The 14,047-nt window shown below is 39.5% G+C and overlaps 1 protein-coding gene across 2 annotated transcripts in view; it reads left to right on the forward strand.

The window, feature by feature from the left end:
• Positions 1-5,883: 5,883 nt before the first annotated feature.
• LOC306853849 (SH2B adapter protein 2-like) overlaps positions 5,884-14,047 on the forward strand; it is a 34,791-nt gene continuing 26,627 nt past the window's right edge. Inside the window, exons 1-3 of one of the 2 annotated variants that reach the window (XM_079391500.1) lie at positions 5,884-6,064; positions 8,173-8,280; positions 11,401-12,286. In XM_079391500.1, coding sequence (XP_079247626.1) covers positions 11,432-12,286 — 855 coding nt within the window. In that variant the 5' untranslated portion in view covers positions 5,884-6,064; positions 8,173-8,280; positions 11,401-11,431. The remainder of the gene's footprint in view (positions 6,065-8,172; positions 8,281-11,400; positions 12,287-14,047) is intronic. The other variant, XR_013782774.1, reaches the window with a different exon arrangement.

Raw genomic sequence — 14,047 nt, forward strand, 5'->3', positions numbered from 1 at the left:
AAATAAAACAGTTATCGAATAAGCATGTGTCCTATTGTCCTAAACTCCTGAAACATTGGTGTCTCAGATTTTAGAGCAGTCAATGCAATTTATGAAAGAAATCAATTGTGTGTGTATGTGAAAAGATGTAACCCCCTTAAATAACTTTAATTTAATTACACTTTTTTTCTCAGTATCTGTAACTGATTACAATGAATGTAGTTACTTCCCAACACTGATATAATGAATCTCTCAGCTGTTCTTTTCTTCCCTGTTTAAACTCCATGCTCAGAATGAATGTGTGTTCACTGGCTGCTCTTGTGCTCCAAGCTTGTCTGTAGACTCACAGTCCACATGTTCAGCCTCGTTCTGAAGAGTTTGTCTGTTTCTAACATGATTCATGTTTCTTCTGTTATTTGACAAGGCTGTCTGGTTTAAGAAATGAATCTCACAGAACACATTCTGAATGAGAAAGTACAGTAAATGGCTGGACAATGGACAGACACTGACATAACTTCATTTATCATCAGTCGACACACATGGTGTAGCTACTTTATTTTTAAAGTAAGTTGCAGATGTGTGTTTGAGACACTGAGTACGTGCCTTGAAACCTGTGTTGTTTGATGAGAAAAGCACATGTGTCTAGAGTACAACTCTTCATGAACATGTGGATTCGCTCTCCTCCAACAGTCCTTTGCGGCTCAGTGAGTGTTTGAACACTGTGTTGTTATTGTCAATATTATTTGTATAGCGCTTTTAACAATGCAAATTGTGTCAAAGCAGCTTTACATCGGCTTGATATAAAGCTGGGTGGCTTTATATCAGCTTTACAGTATTTAGACGGGGAAATAGTTTGTTGAAATAGTGTCATTCTCCTCTGGCCAGACAAAATCAGCAGTTTAAATCTAGGCTAAAGCAGAATCTGATTGTGCAAAGGAGTCATCTGGTTCCTGTGGTCTTGTCCCGATGGCCGTCTTGGAGACAGGGTCTTCACTGGGGATCAGTCTCTGGGGCTCATCTAGGTGTCCTGCTGTAGAGTTCATCTCTAGGTGCTGATCCACCATCTGATCTGGATACAGTCTGGATCTGGGTGGCTACCGTGACCTCGGAATAAGAAAGAAACAGACTAATATTAGCATAGATGCCATTCTTCTAACAATTTAACAAGTACATCAGGTGTTTTGGGAAGTGTTCCTGGTTCCGGTTGACCTAATTAATGCAGCCTAACAATCCTTTAATGGATTTGAATTATAGAAATGCGATAGTGTGTTATGTGTAAGCCAGGTTAAAGAGATGGGTCTTTAATCTAGATTTAAACTGACAGAGTGTGTCTGCTTCCTGAACAGTGTTAGGTAGATTGTTCCAGAGTTTGGGTGCTAAATAGGAAAAGGATCTGCCGCCCGCAGTTGATTTTGATATTCTAGGTATTATCAAATGGCCAGAGTTTTCAGATCGCAGCGGACGTGAAGGACTATAATGCCATAAGAGCTCACTCAAATACTGAGGAGCCAAACCATTCAGGGCTTTATAGGTAATTAGCAAGATCAGAAAATATATACGATGTTTAATAAGGAGCCAGTGCAGTGTTGACAGAACCGGGCTAATGTGGTCATACTTCCTGGTTCTAGTAAGAACTCTAGCTGCTGCATTTTGAACCAGCTGGAGTTTGTTTATTAAACGTGAAGAGCAACCACCCAATAAAGCATTACAATAATCTAACCTTGAGGTCATGAATGCATGAATTAATGTTTCTGCATTTGCCATGGAGAGCATAGGTCGTAATTTAGATATATTTTTAAGATGGAAAAATGCAGTTTTACAAATTCTAGAAACATGTTTTTCGAAGGAAAGATTGCTATCAAAAAGTACGCCTAGGTTCCTCGCTGATGACGAAGAATTTACAGAGCAGTCATCAAGTATTAGACAGTGATCTAGGTTATTACATGCAAAAGTTTTTGGTCCAATTATTAACACCTCTGTTTTTTCAGAATTTAGCAGTAAGGAATTGCTAGTCATCCAGTTTTTGATATCAACTATACATTCCGTTAGTTTTGCAAATTGGTAAGTTTCATCAGGTCGCAAAGAAATATAGAGCTGGGTATCATCAGCATAACAGTGAAAGCTAACACCATGTTTCCTAATGATATATCCCAAGGGTAACATTGTAAAGCGTGAAAAGTAAGGGGCCAAGTACTGAGCCTTGAGGTACTCCATACTGCACTTGTGATTGGTATGATACTTCTTTATTTACTGCCACAAATTAATGGCGGTCAGATAAGTACGATTTGAACCATGCCAGTGCACTTCCTCTAATGCCAACATCATTTTCTAGTCTATTTAAAAGAATATTGTGGTCGATAGTGTCAAACGCGGCGCTAAGATCCAGTAGCACTAATAGAGAGATACATCCACGATCAGATGATAAGAGCTGGTCATTTGTAACTCTAATGAGAGCAGTTTCAGTACTATGATATGGTCTAAAACCTGACTGGAAATCCTCACATATAGCATTTCTCTAAGAAGGAACATAGTTGTGATGATACTACCTTTTCTAGTAAAGTAAAGTAGTTCATAAAGTCACTACTGTGCTGCTAGGTATTGTCTGCACCTGCTGATGTTAATTTTTTTGTTAATTTAGCCACTGTATTAAATAAATAGGGTACTTTCCCGCCAAGCAATACGAAATACCTCTAATTTTGTTTTTATCCAGCTGCGCTCCATTTTCCGGGCTGCTCTCTTTAGAGTGTGCTCATTATACCACGGTGTTGGACTCTTTTCCTTAATCTTCCTTGAGCGTAAAGGAGCAACCGTACCTAAAGTGCTAGAAAAGTGAGAGTCAGTAGTTTCTGTTACATCATCAAGTTGTTCTGAGCTACTGGATATCCTGAGGAATTGAGATAAATCAGGAAGATTATTTATAAAGTAGTCTTTTGTTGTAAAAGTGATTGTTCTACAATATTTGTAACAAGGAGTTGGCTTTACAGCTTTAGCTATATGGAATATACACGAAACTAGATAATGATCTGAGATATCATCGCTCTGCTGCAATATTTCAACACCACTGACATCAATTCCATATGACAGTATTAAATCTAGAGTATGATCTCGACAATGAGTAGGTCCTGAAACGTGTTATTTAACACCAATGGAGTTTAGAATGTCTATAAATGCTGATCCCAACTAATCCCTTTCATTATCGACATGGATATTAAAATCACCAACAATTAAGCCTTCATCTGCAGCCAGCACTACTTCAGATAGAAAATCAGCAAATTCTTTAATACAATCTGTGTGGTGCCCTGGTGGCCTGTATACAGAAGCCAGTACAAACATCGCAGGGGATTTATCATTAACACTTGTTTCTTTGGATAACATTATATGAAGCACCATTACTTCGAACAAATTATACTTGAAACCCGACCTCTGAGAAATACTGAAAATATTGCTAGAAATTGTGGCAACACCTCCCCCTTTACCTTTTGGACACGGTTCATGTTTGTAACTGTAATCTTGGGGGGTAGACTTGTTTAAAGTAATGTAGTCATCTGGTTTTATCCAGGTTTCTGTCAAACAAAGCACATCTAGTTTATGGTCAGTGATCATATCATTTACAAAAAGTGCTTTTGTAGAAAGGGATCTTATATTCAATAAGCCAAGCTTTATCAATTGTTTCTCTGTATTGTAAGCATCTTTTATTTGTTGAACATCAGTTAAATTGTTACTCTTACTTTGGTTTGGATGTTTTCTGTATTTTCTAGTTCGGGGAACAGACACAGTCTCTATAGTGTGATATCTAGGTGAAAGAGTCTCTATGTGCTGAGACTTCTGTGACGTGAGGCGGCTAGCAGACGGTCGGTTTAGCCAGTCTGACTGCTTCCTGACCTGGGCCCCAGTTAGTCAAGTACAAACTCTAAGACTATGTGCCATATTTCTAGAGAGAAGAGCGGCACCACCCCAGGAGGGATGAACACCATCTCTTTTCAACAGGTCAGGTCTGCCCCAAGAATTCTTCCAATTGTCTATGAAACCTGTTATTCTGCGGGCACCACTTAGACATCCAGCCATTGAGTGACGACAGTCTGCTATGAATCTCATCACCCCGGTAAGCAGGGAGCGGACCAGAGCATACTACAGTGTCTGACATCGTACTTGCAAGTTCACACACCTCTTTAACATTATATTAGTGATCTCCAACTGGCGAAGTCGAACATCATTAGCGCCGACATGAATAACTTACTGAATTTACGTTTAGCATTAGCCAGCACTTTTAAATTTGCCAAGATGTCAGGCGCTCTGGCTCCCGGGAAACATTGGACTATGGTGGCTGGTGTCTCTATTTTCACGTTCCGTACAATAGAATTGCCTACAATAGAACTGATGTTCTGATCGGAACGGAAGAGCGGTGTTTTGACCCACGACTAGGCCGCCTCACAGTCACCCAGCTGCCCTGCTGCATGGGCTCAACAGGAACCGAACAATGTACAGGACTCCCTGAGCTAGTCACATCCAAAGCAGTATCTACAGCCCTCACATTCTTACTGTCCTCAACTAAAGTTTGGATGTGTGTCTCTAATACTGAAATCTTCTCTGTCAGCCTAACTATATCCCTGCATTTATCACATGTGAATCCCTCATCGCCGACAGAAAGAGATAAACTATACATGTGACAAGAAGTGCAAATAACAATAGCAGGAGAAGAAGCCATTACTCACCGTGATTGAAGAACGATTCGCTTACCACTGTTGTTTGATGAACTCGTGAAAAACGGAGTGAGAAAAAATAACAATAATAGGCGCGAATAGAAACGCGAATGGAACCGTGAGTGACAAGCTAACCGGCTAACGGATGCTAACACGCTGCACTCGCAGTTATAAAAAGCGAACAATCAAATTAGTTTGATAGATAATACCAGAAATATGGTGGGAATTAAGTTATATATTATCACTTTAAACAACAGAGAGTGAAAGTAAGATTGTAGCAGAGCTACAATCGCAAACCTCTCAGAAGCACGACAGACAGAAGCAATCGATGATAGGGAGTCAATTTTATTGTGTGTAAAACTGCAACTGGTATGGAGATCCAGGATAGACTGTGATATAACATTATGTTAGTATATCGCATTGGTTTGGACAGACGCCTGCATGATATTTAGGATGTTTTTTTGTTTGTTTATTTGTTTTTTATTCACATCTATAGCTCATTTGAGCAATCCAATCAGAAAAAATAAATAAATACCCTGATCACAAGCAACCAATCAATGTTAAAAAATAGTTGATTTGTCAGTGTTACTGGCATTTAATTAATATCAACTTTGCACCTGCAATTAATGTTGAAAATTGTTTGAAATTTCAACAAACCTCTATTATTGTGATTAGTGTTTGCTTTAATAGGGCTCTTGACTCTTTGTACTTTAATGTTAGGTTTTCATTGTCATGCTGGGTACAAAACTCATTCATGACTCCCAGCATGCACTGCAGTTGATCTGTTTATCTGAATTAGTTTGATGATTGTCACCATTGCTGAGGTTTGTATGATGAGTGTTGATGTCTAAATCTTCCTTTATATTTTGCCACAGTATTTGTGCGTTTATGAAACAGAACATTTACATCAGTAATGAAAGGTCAACTCCAACATTTTTTTGTATTATTTCTCAATTACATTTTGACACCCATCACAAAAAGTAATCTATATGTAATAGCTGTACATAAACCGTATACAGTATATAGTATGCAGTATACCATGAGCACAAGCTAGTATTCCATGAACATACAGCAGCAGTGTGTATATATACTCATGTGATCTGATCCTGATGGAGGAGGATGATGCTGTGAATCACCTTCACTAAGTGGTGACCAATGACTTCATGACGTGGTCCATTTAAGGACCAATCAGAAATCGCGCCGCGTCCCCTTTAAGAGCAGCTGCATTGCCTGGAGAATAGATGTGCGCGCTTCATGTATCCGTCTCTATACTGCTCACTTATGGATCATATAGCGATGCGATGTGCTGGACTCCTCCACAAACCCCCGTCGATGGATCTGGAGTAACAGCACTGGCATCAGATGCAGTGACGCATTTCTCGGAGGTGAGACCGAACGCATGCGATCCAGGGGCCGCGCGTTAATTCAGGACGCGTCCAGAAACGCGCGTCGGAACGCGTCCTGAATGAACGGCCCCTCGCTCTCATTTATTATGCGCTGCTTTACCTACGCGTTCGCATGCGTTTATTTGTGCTTGATGCTCGTTTAAATGCTCGCACATGTGCGGTGACGGATGATTAAAGGGTAATATGGGTCACAGTCGCTGGTTCTGGAGATGCTGCTCCAGTGTTGGTCATATGCACAGTGTTTTGTATCGATGCGCGCGCGCGTGTGTGTGTGTTATTGATTCAGGCCTCGTGCACCGGCTTCATTCACAGGGATTCACAACATCATGTGTCATCCACCCAATAACCTGAAATAATCAAATGATACATGCATGTGCACAGATGCATAAACACACACACACACCTATGGAGATTCTGGGGGTTTGAGGGGCCCTGGACGAGGACATGAGAATGGACCCTACCAGTGTAAACATTAAAATCCATAAACCACTGGAAACAAGGACGCTTTTCCAGCATCAAGGTTTTAGGTTAAAATGGATATGAATGTAAAATGGAAATGTGTAAATGACAAGCTGTAACTGGTTACTTTCCCCCCCACCATTTAATAATAATAATAAATTAAAAATTGGGTTAACAATAAAATATTACAAATAGGCTACGAATCTCAAATACTATGAGAACACTGCATTTGTAAGAATTATACAAGAATTAAAAAAAATATTTAGAGGTGAATAAAATTGTCACTTATGTAAATTCCCCCATAACTGTGTGTAAATGTTTATTTAGAGCAACAAAATCAGTGTAAACTAATTGGGGCAGAGCTACAGTATGTGTTAAAACATCATGGAAAGTTAAAATAATGTAAAAAATATATATATAATGCGTAGAAGCACAACACTTCAGTATATTTAAAAAAACAAACCGGTCTATATATTGGAGAAACGTTAGTTTATTTAATTGCTCATATTTTCACGCTCAGTTTTGTGCAGCTCTGCCCGTTCTCATATTAGTCTAAAAGTGCTTTGTAAATTAAACAGTAAACACTTAAATATCCATAAAGTAAGCTTTACCATCTGTTATTTTCTGGGCTGTCAAATATAAGTGTGTATATAATGTTATCTGTAACTAATATTGGCACCCTTGGTAAATGGGTGCAAACGAACTCGGAAAAAAATAGATTTAGCGGTTTGTCCAATTAGTCTTTCATTTACAATATTCACACAAATCTTACTTTTAATGAAAGTTTATCAAAAAAATAAATGTGGAATAATTACAAAAAAAATCTATAACATGTGGAACCCCTACAAACTGTAATGAGAAAAATCTAATTGAAATAAATCTAGTGGAGATGTTCTGGAAGAAGACGTGTGTCTCACAGTGAGGAGGATGCTTTGAGTGGCCAAACAGTCTTTAAAGATCACATTTGGAGAAAAGCAGATGCTGGTTGTGTGTCTTCGGATCAAAAAGTCTCTAAAACAATGATCAACCACCTAAATAACCACAAATTGTTTGGGAAAGTTGCCATAAAAAGTCTTTGATGTCCTCAAACAACAAACCTATCTCAGGAAGCTTTAGCTGGGCTGTGGCCGGATCTTCCAGCAGTGATCCAAGCACAACTCAAAATCAACTAAATAGTTCACTGACCACAGAATGAAAGTTTTGCCATGGACAGAACTCCATAGAGAACCTGTGGGATGAGCTGAAGAAGTCCACAAACATAGGCCTGCAAATCTGGAGAGATTCTGTATGAAGGAGTGGTCTCAGATCCCTTGCTATATGTTGATCAACCTCATTACACGTTCTAGAAGAAGACTCACAGCCTGCTATCTTGGCAAAGGGAGGTTGCACAAAATATTAAATGCAACCTTTTTTTTTCTTTCAGTTGTTTTGCTTTAATTACAGTTTAGATTTGTGTAAATATTTTCGAATGAAAGACAAAGATAAACACCAAAAAACATTTTTGCTCATATTTTCCAAAAGTGCCAATATTTGTGGAGGCCACTTGTACTGTATCAGTCTAATACACTGATCTTGTGTAATACACTTGTCTTAATGTCACGTGTTCAGTGCATGGCTCTTATTTCCAGACAGATGCTGGTCTGTGTGTCTCTGCACTCGGTGTCATTCTCTGCATTATGATTGGAAAATAAGTCTACTGTTCAGAGAGAAGAGACTGCTGTGTGTCTATCACAAAAGTGAGTAACTGTTCAAAGTTTTTTTTGTTGTAGAGTAATCTTTATATATATATATACACACATGCACTTGTGCTCATAAGATTACATACCCCTTGCAGAATATGCAAATATGTTCATTTTAATTAAATAAAAGGGATCATGAAAATTGCGTGTTAATTTTTTGTACTCTCCTGATTCTGAATAAGCTATTTCACATAACAGATGTTTATATATACCACACAAGACAAAATAATAACTGAATTCATAAAAAATTACCCCGTTCAAAAGTGTACATACCCTTGAATCTTAATAATCTGTGTTTCCTGGATGATCCACGACTGTCTTTCTGTGTTGTGGTGGTTGTTCATGAGTCCCTTGTTGGTCCTGAGCTATTCAACTGCCTGCTGTTCTTCAGAAAAAGCTCCTGCACATTATTTGGTTTTCCAACATCTTCTGCATATTTGAACCCTCTCCAACAGTGACTATGATTTTGAGATCCATATTTTCACACCGAGGACAACTGAGGGACTCATACATAACTATTACAAAAGGTGGAAACGTACTATTGCTCAAGAAAGCCACACAATGCATTGAGACGGGGGGTGTAAACTTTTGAACAGGATGATGATGTGTAAATTTTTCTCATTTTCTTTAAAGATCATATTTTTTTCATTTGGTACTGTACTTAAGAAGCTACATAAATACTTAGCCTAAATGTTTCCCAGAAGACAAAATAAGTACAATTTACCCTGATCATCCAATTTAAAACGTTTACACCCCCCATCTCTTAATGCATTGTGTTGCCGCCTTGAGCATCAGTAAATGTTTTCACCTTATATAATAGTTATGTATGAGTCCCCCAATTGTCCTTCATGTGAAAAGATGGATTTCAAAATCATACAGTCACTGTTGGAAAGTGTTTAAATATGCAGAAGATGCTGGAAAACCAAGGAGTGTGCAGGAGCTTTTTCTGAAGAACAGCAGGCTGTTGAATAGCTCAGGACCAACAAGGGACTCATGAACAACTATCTCAAAATATAAAAACAGTCACGGATGATCCAGGAAATGACACGCAGTATTAAGATTCAAGGGTGTGTAAACTTTTATTCAGGACAGTATTAAATAAACAATAGCATGCAATTTTCATGATCCCTCTTATTTTGTAAAAAATTATTAACATTTAGCATATTCTGCAAGGGACATGTAAATTTATGAGCACAACTATATATATATATATATATATATATATATATATATATATATATATATTTATTTATATTTGTGTTTATATTTTGTGTGACGTTTGCTGTGGTGAATGATGATCATTTTGTTTACTGTAAATGTAATTTTGTGTTTCAAAACCACAATAAATTAGCTTGCATGAAAATTCCCTTCATGAATATAACGGAGATGCTTGTGTGTGGTTGTTATGGGGTTTTTTTTTCCATTAACTAACATGTGTTTATGTATGAGACTTGGCAACACTGCATACTGACTCAGATAAGCGTCCACATAAGTGCCATAAAAGCCACTAGTGCTGTCAAATGATTAATCGCGATTAATTTACAGTTTTGTTTATATAATATATGTGTGTGTACTGTGTATATTTATTATTTATATACACACATGCATGTATATATTTCAGAAAAATTTAGTTTGTATATTGTATGTATATATAATATAAATTATATGAATATAAATATATACATGTAAATATTTTCAAAATATATACTGTGTGTGTGTGTATATATACACAGAATACACACACATTATGTAAACAAACTTTTATTTTGGATGCGATTAATCGTTTGACAGCACTATTTGCCACCATTACTTTTTCAATTATATACGACTCGCATTGACGGGAATATTTGATCTGTTCTGTTACATGGCAGCTCAACCTGGTGTCACAGAATTCTGTGTAATGACCACGGACCCTTAACTCCGAATCTGTGGTGACATCACGGAAACGCCGAATGTTCCGTGATGGGCTCACAGAAGTGATACCAATGTAAGTCAGTGACAGGCATCAGCCGTGGTTACCGCGTAAAAAGAGTGACTCCGATGCAGTTATATTTGTATATAAATTCATACTTTTACTGGAGCACCTAACCCACCCCTACCCTAAACCTACCCACCTTTGAACAATATAAAACACATAACAGGCAAAGATAAGTGCAGTCACAGGTATTTATTGCAAAAACTGACCATAAACAAGCAGTATAAAAGCATTACAAACAAGTCATGTTGCATTCCAAGTCTTCTGAAGCAATACGAAGTCTTTATGCGAAGAAGAGAGTAAAACACAAGGTTTTAATTGCTGAAAATGATCCCGCTCCGTTAACACGCTTACATCTGATTCAAAAAGATACTCCCGTCCCGTATCATGACCCAATCGATCACGAGACACGCAAGAGCCAATGGCATTTCACAACCAAAGCTGACGTAAGGCTTCTTCTGGCGGCATTTTTTTAATTTACGCACAGAGACTGCAGCACATAGGAAGAGCTTAACGGCGGACGGAAACGGCGAACGCTCTATTCCTCTCACAAATCAATCGTTTTGCCTCGGAAGACTTGGAACATTAATACTTTTTGAATAAATTATGACGGTAGTTGTGTCTGTCTGTTATATCTTCTGTTTTATTGACACATGGTAGGTTTAGGGGCAGGGGTTGGGTTACGTGCTCATAAATGTTGTGGCTGTTTACATTGAAAAATCACACCCCAACATATACGCAATAATGGCAATGTTGTTACCCAATATATCATTTAATTATGACGATAAAATTCCCAGTATCGCGTTGGTGACACTTACATTAGTATCACTTCTGTGAGCCCATCACGGAATTTTCGGAGTTAAGGGTCCGTGGTCATTACACGGAATTATGTGAGACCAGGTTGGGCAGATGCAAATGCACATATCTGATTCATATCCAAATATGGTTATAAATGAATGAGGCCTGAAACCGATCTGAAAATATTGGAATCCATGCCCTTTTTTTTCTGCCTTTTTTGTCTCATATCAGATCTGTGCCACATTGGAGGAAGAAATAGGTCGCTTGAACCATGTAATGTAAATGTGGCCTTTTGCTTCACACTTTCTGATTTGCATACTGACCTGTCTCTCTCTCTGTGTCAGTGGTTTGCCAGGGCATTGGCATGGCCTAGTAATGAATGGCGACGGGACTCCCAGCAGCCCGGAGCACTCCTCCTGCACGCTGCCCGACTGGAAGGAGTTTTGTGAGCTTCACGCTCGAGCTTCCGCCTCAGATTTTGCCCACAAGTTCCGGCGATTCATCAGCGAGAACCCATGCTACGACTCGCCCGGCGCTGACGCCAACTTCTCGCAACACTTTGCTCAACACTTCTTGACCTGCTTCTCTGCCGCCCTTGACCAAGGTCCCAGCTCTCCGGGCGACTCCACCGCTCCGAAGTACAGCATCGTGCCCTTTGTGGGCATACAGAGCTGCACGCTGCCCTTCAGCCACGACCTCTACCATCGGCGCAAAGACCTGGGGGCCTCCAGCGAATCGCTGGATAGCATGGACAGCGGAGGGGGAGGAGCCAGCGGACAGGAACAGCAGACTCCCACCCGTAAGATGGCAACCGTGAGCCAGTCCAGGAGTTCGGAGGATGTGTCATTGGGCCGACGCAAGGCTCGCTTCAAGAAGGGCTTTTCGCTCCGCAACATGAGTCTGACTGTGGTGGACGGGGTGAAGGAGATCTGGCACCGCAGGGCTTCTCCAGAACCAGACCCCTCGGGGAGCTCTAGGAGGACCAATGGAGCCGAGTCCGTGGGGTCCGAACACTGGAGCCAGAAGCTGCGACTGCCGCGGGGCTCTCAGGGCCATAAGGCGGAGCTGTTGGAGATCCAGAGGGAGGGTGCGCTCCGATACATGGTGGCCGATGACACTAACTGCATGGGGGCGGCGCAGTGGCAGAAATGCAGGTTGCTGTTGAGGAAGACTGCCGCGCATGTGGACGCAGGAGAGAAGTTCCAGCTTGAGTTCTACGTTCCACCAAAGGTAGAGGAGCACTCTGCTAAAACTCTTATTAGTATGCGAGTTTGTGGGTTAGGGGAAGAAAAAAAATCAATAGAGGATTTGCACATACACCATGGTTTGGTCAATTACCTGGATCCGTGCCCGTATTGGAGATACTCAGACGTAAACAACAGCATGGATTTCACAGTTAATGTACTACTGAAGATGTTGTTCTAATAATTTATTATGTCTAAACCACAGAAAAAACGTGTGGAAGCTGCTAAATCATATAGAGAATGACTTAGTAAGCAGGAAAGGGAGCGATGATTTGTTGTATCTTTTGGCAGTCTATAGCATTTTCACACTGGAGGAACCTTTTCTTTATTGGCATGTTCGCACCCCAGGAACTAGGAACGTATTTATTTCTAGGAACTAAATTAGCTCCTGCTTCAGAGTAGGGTCTAAAACAGTTCTATTGGATCTACCAGTGATGTAGTGTACACTGACTGGCCAAGCACATACGAAACACCGGCTACCCGGCATTTTTAAAAAGCCATGTAAACATATTTACTTAATGAACATGGAAATCAACGATAACGGCATTTACCTGTTGTCTGCAGCGTTGTTTTTTCTCAGCCTCGATGATATGTAACACTGCAAGTTGTCATAGAAAACTTCATCTCTTAGTCCAACTTTTTGCTCAAAAATTGTGTAAATTGTGCGTTTACATTCCATCTCCGTTATCATGAAACCCACGACACACAACAAAAACCGCTCCGATCACGGCGTCCTAAATGCCGTGCATAAACACCGCTTCAGAGTTCCTACTGCCGGCGTTATTACTCCAAATGTTCAAAACACAACCATTTTTCAGCAGCAATTCAGCAAAATTGTTCGGTTCCATGGCATTGTTTACATTCAGTGCCACCAATATGGCCGACTTCTGGATTGATGACGTGTCGTGAAAACACACTATAGCGGAGGTCTTCACTCCTGGAGAGCCACTGTACTGCAGAGTATCACCGCAACCCTAATCAAAAACACCTGAACCAGCTAATCATTGTGTTCAGGATGACTTGAAAATGGCAGGCAGGTGTGTTTGAGAAGGTTGGAATTAAACTTAGCAGGGTACTGGGTCTCCAGGAGCAGGGTTAAAGGCCTCTGTTTTGTAGGATAGATATTTTATCTACTATTTGCATTGGAATATTGGTTATCTTGGGCCTTTTTGTCAAATAATGTTTCTTTTTGATTTGGTCTCGCTCTGGATTCAAACCCTGGTCTTCTATACCTGGAGTCTAGGGGTGTGTGATATTTGCCGTCTATGATAATATCATAATTGTTGTTTTAATGATGTGTGAGCTGACATTATTGCGTAAGCATCCAAGAGCATTCACTGCATGATTAAGCCTCATTATAAAATTACAATATATTTCAAGTTATATTAGCAAAATAGGTTTTTGTTTTATTATAGTTTTAAGATATGATATAGTTTAGTAATATCATGCAAGCAAGAGTGCTGTTTTCCTGAATATCAGCACATGAACAAGATCGCAAATGTGATATTGACTTTATACAAATGTTCAACAGAACATTCGTTTTTTCCTGTTTCGTCAACCAATTTAATGTGTTATTCAAGCTAGATACATATTTCAGTCCTTTGATATTAAAAAGATACAACTCACTATGGGACATATAATTAGAAGTATAGTGTTAAGCGCACACATGCAATCAATGCAAATGCAATTTGACAACAGTCTCTCTTTGATTTCAGAATCAGAATGAATGAATCAGAATGAGCTTTAT

The sequence above is a fragment of the Barbus barbus genome (genome assembly GCF_936440315.1).
Source record: "Barbus barbus genome assembly, chromosome: 34".
In the NCBI taxonomy this organism is placed as follows: domain Eukaryota; kingdom Metazoa; phylum Chordata; class Actinopteri; order Cypriniformes; family Cyprinidae; genus Barbus; species Barbus barbus.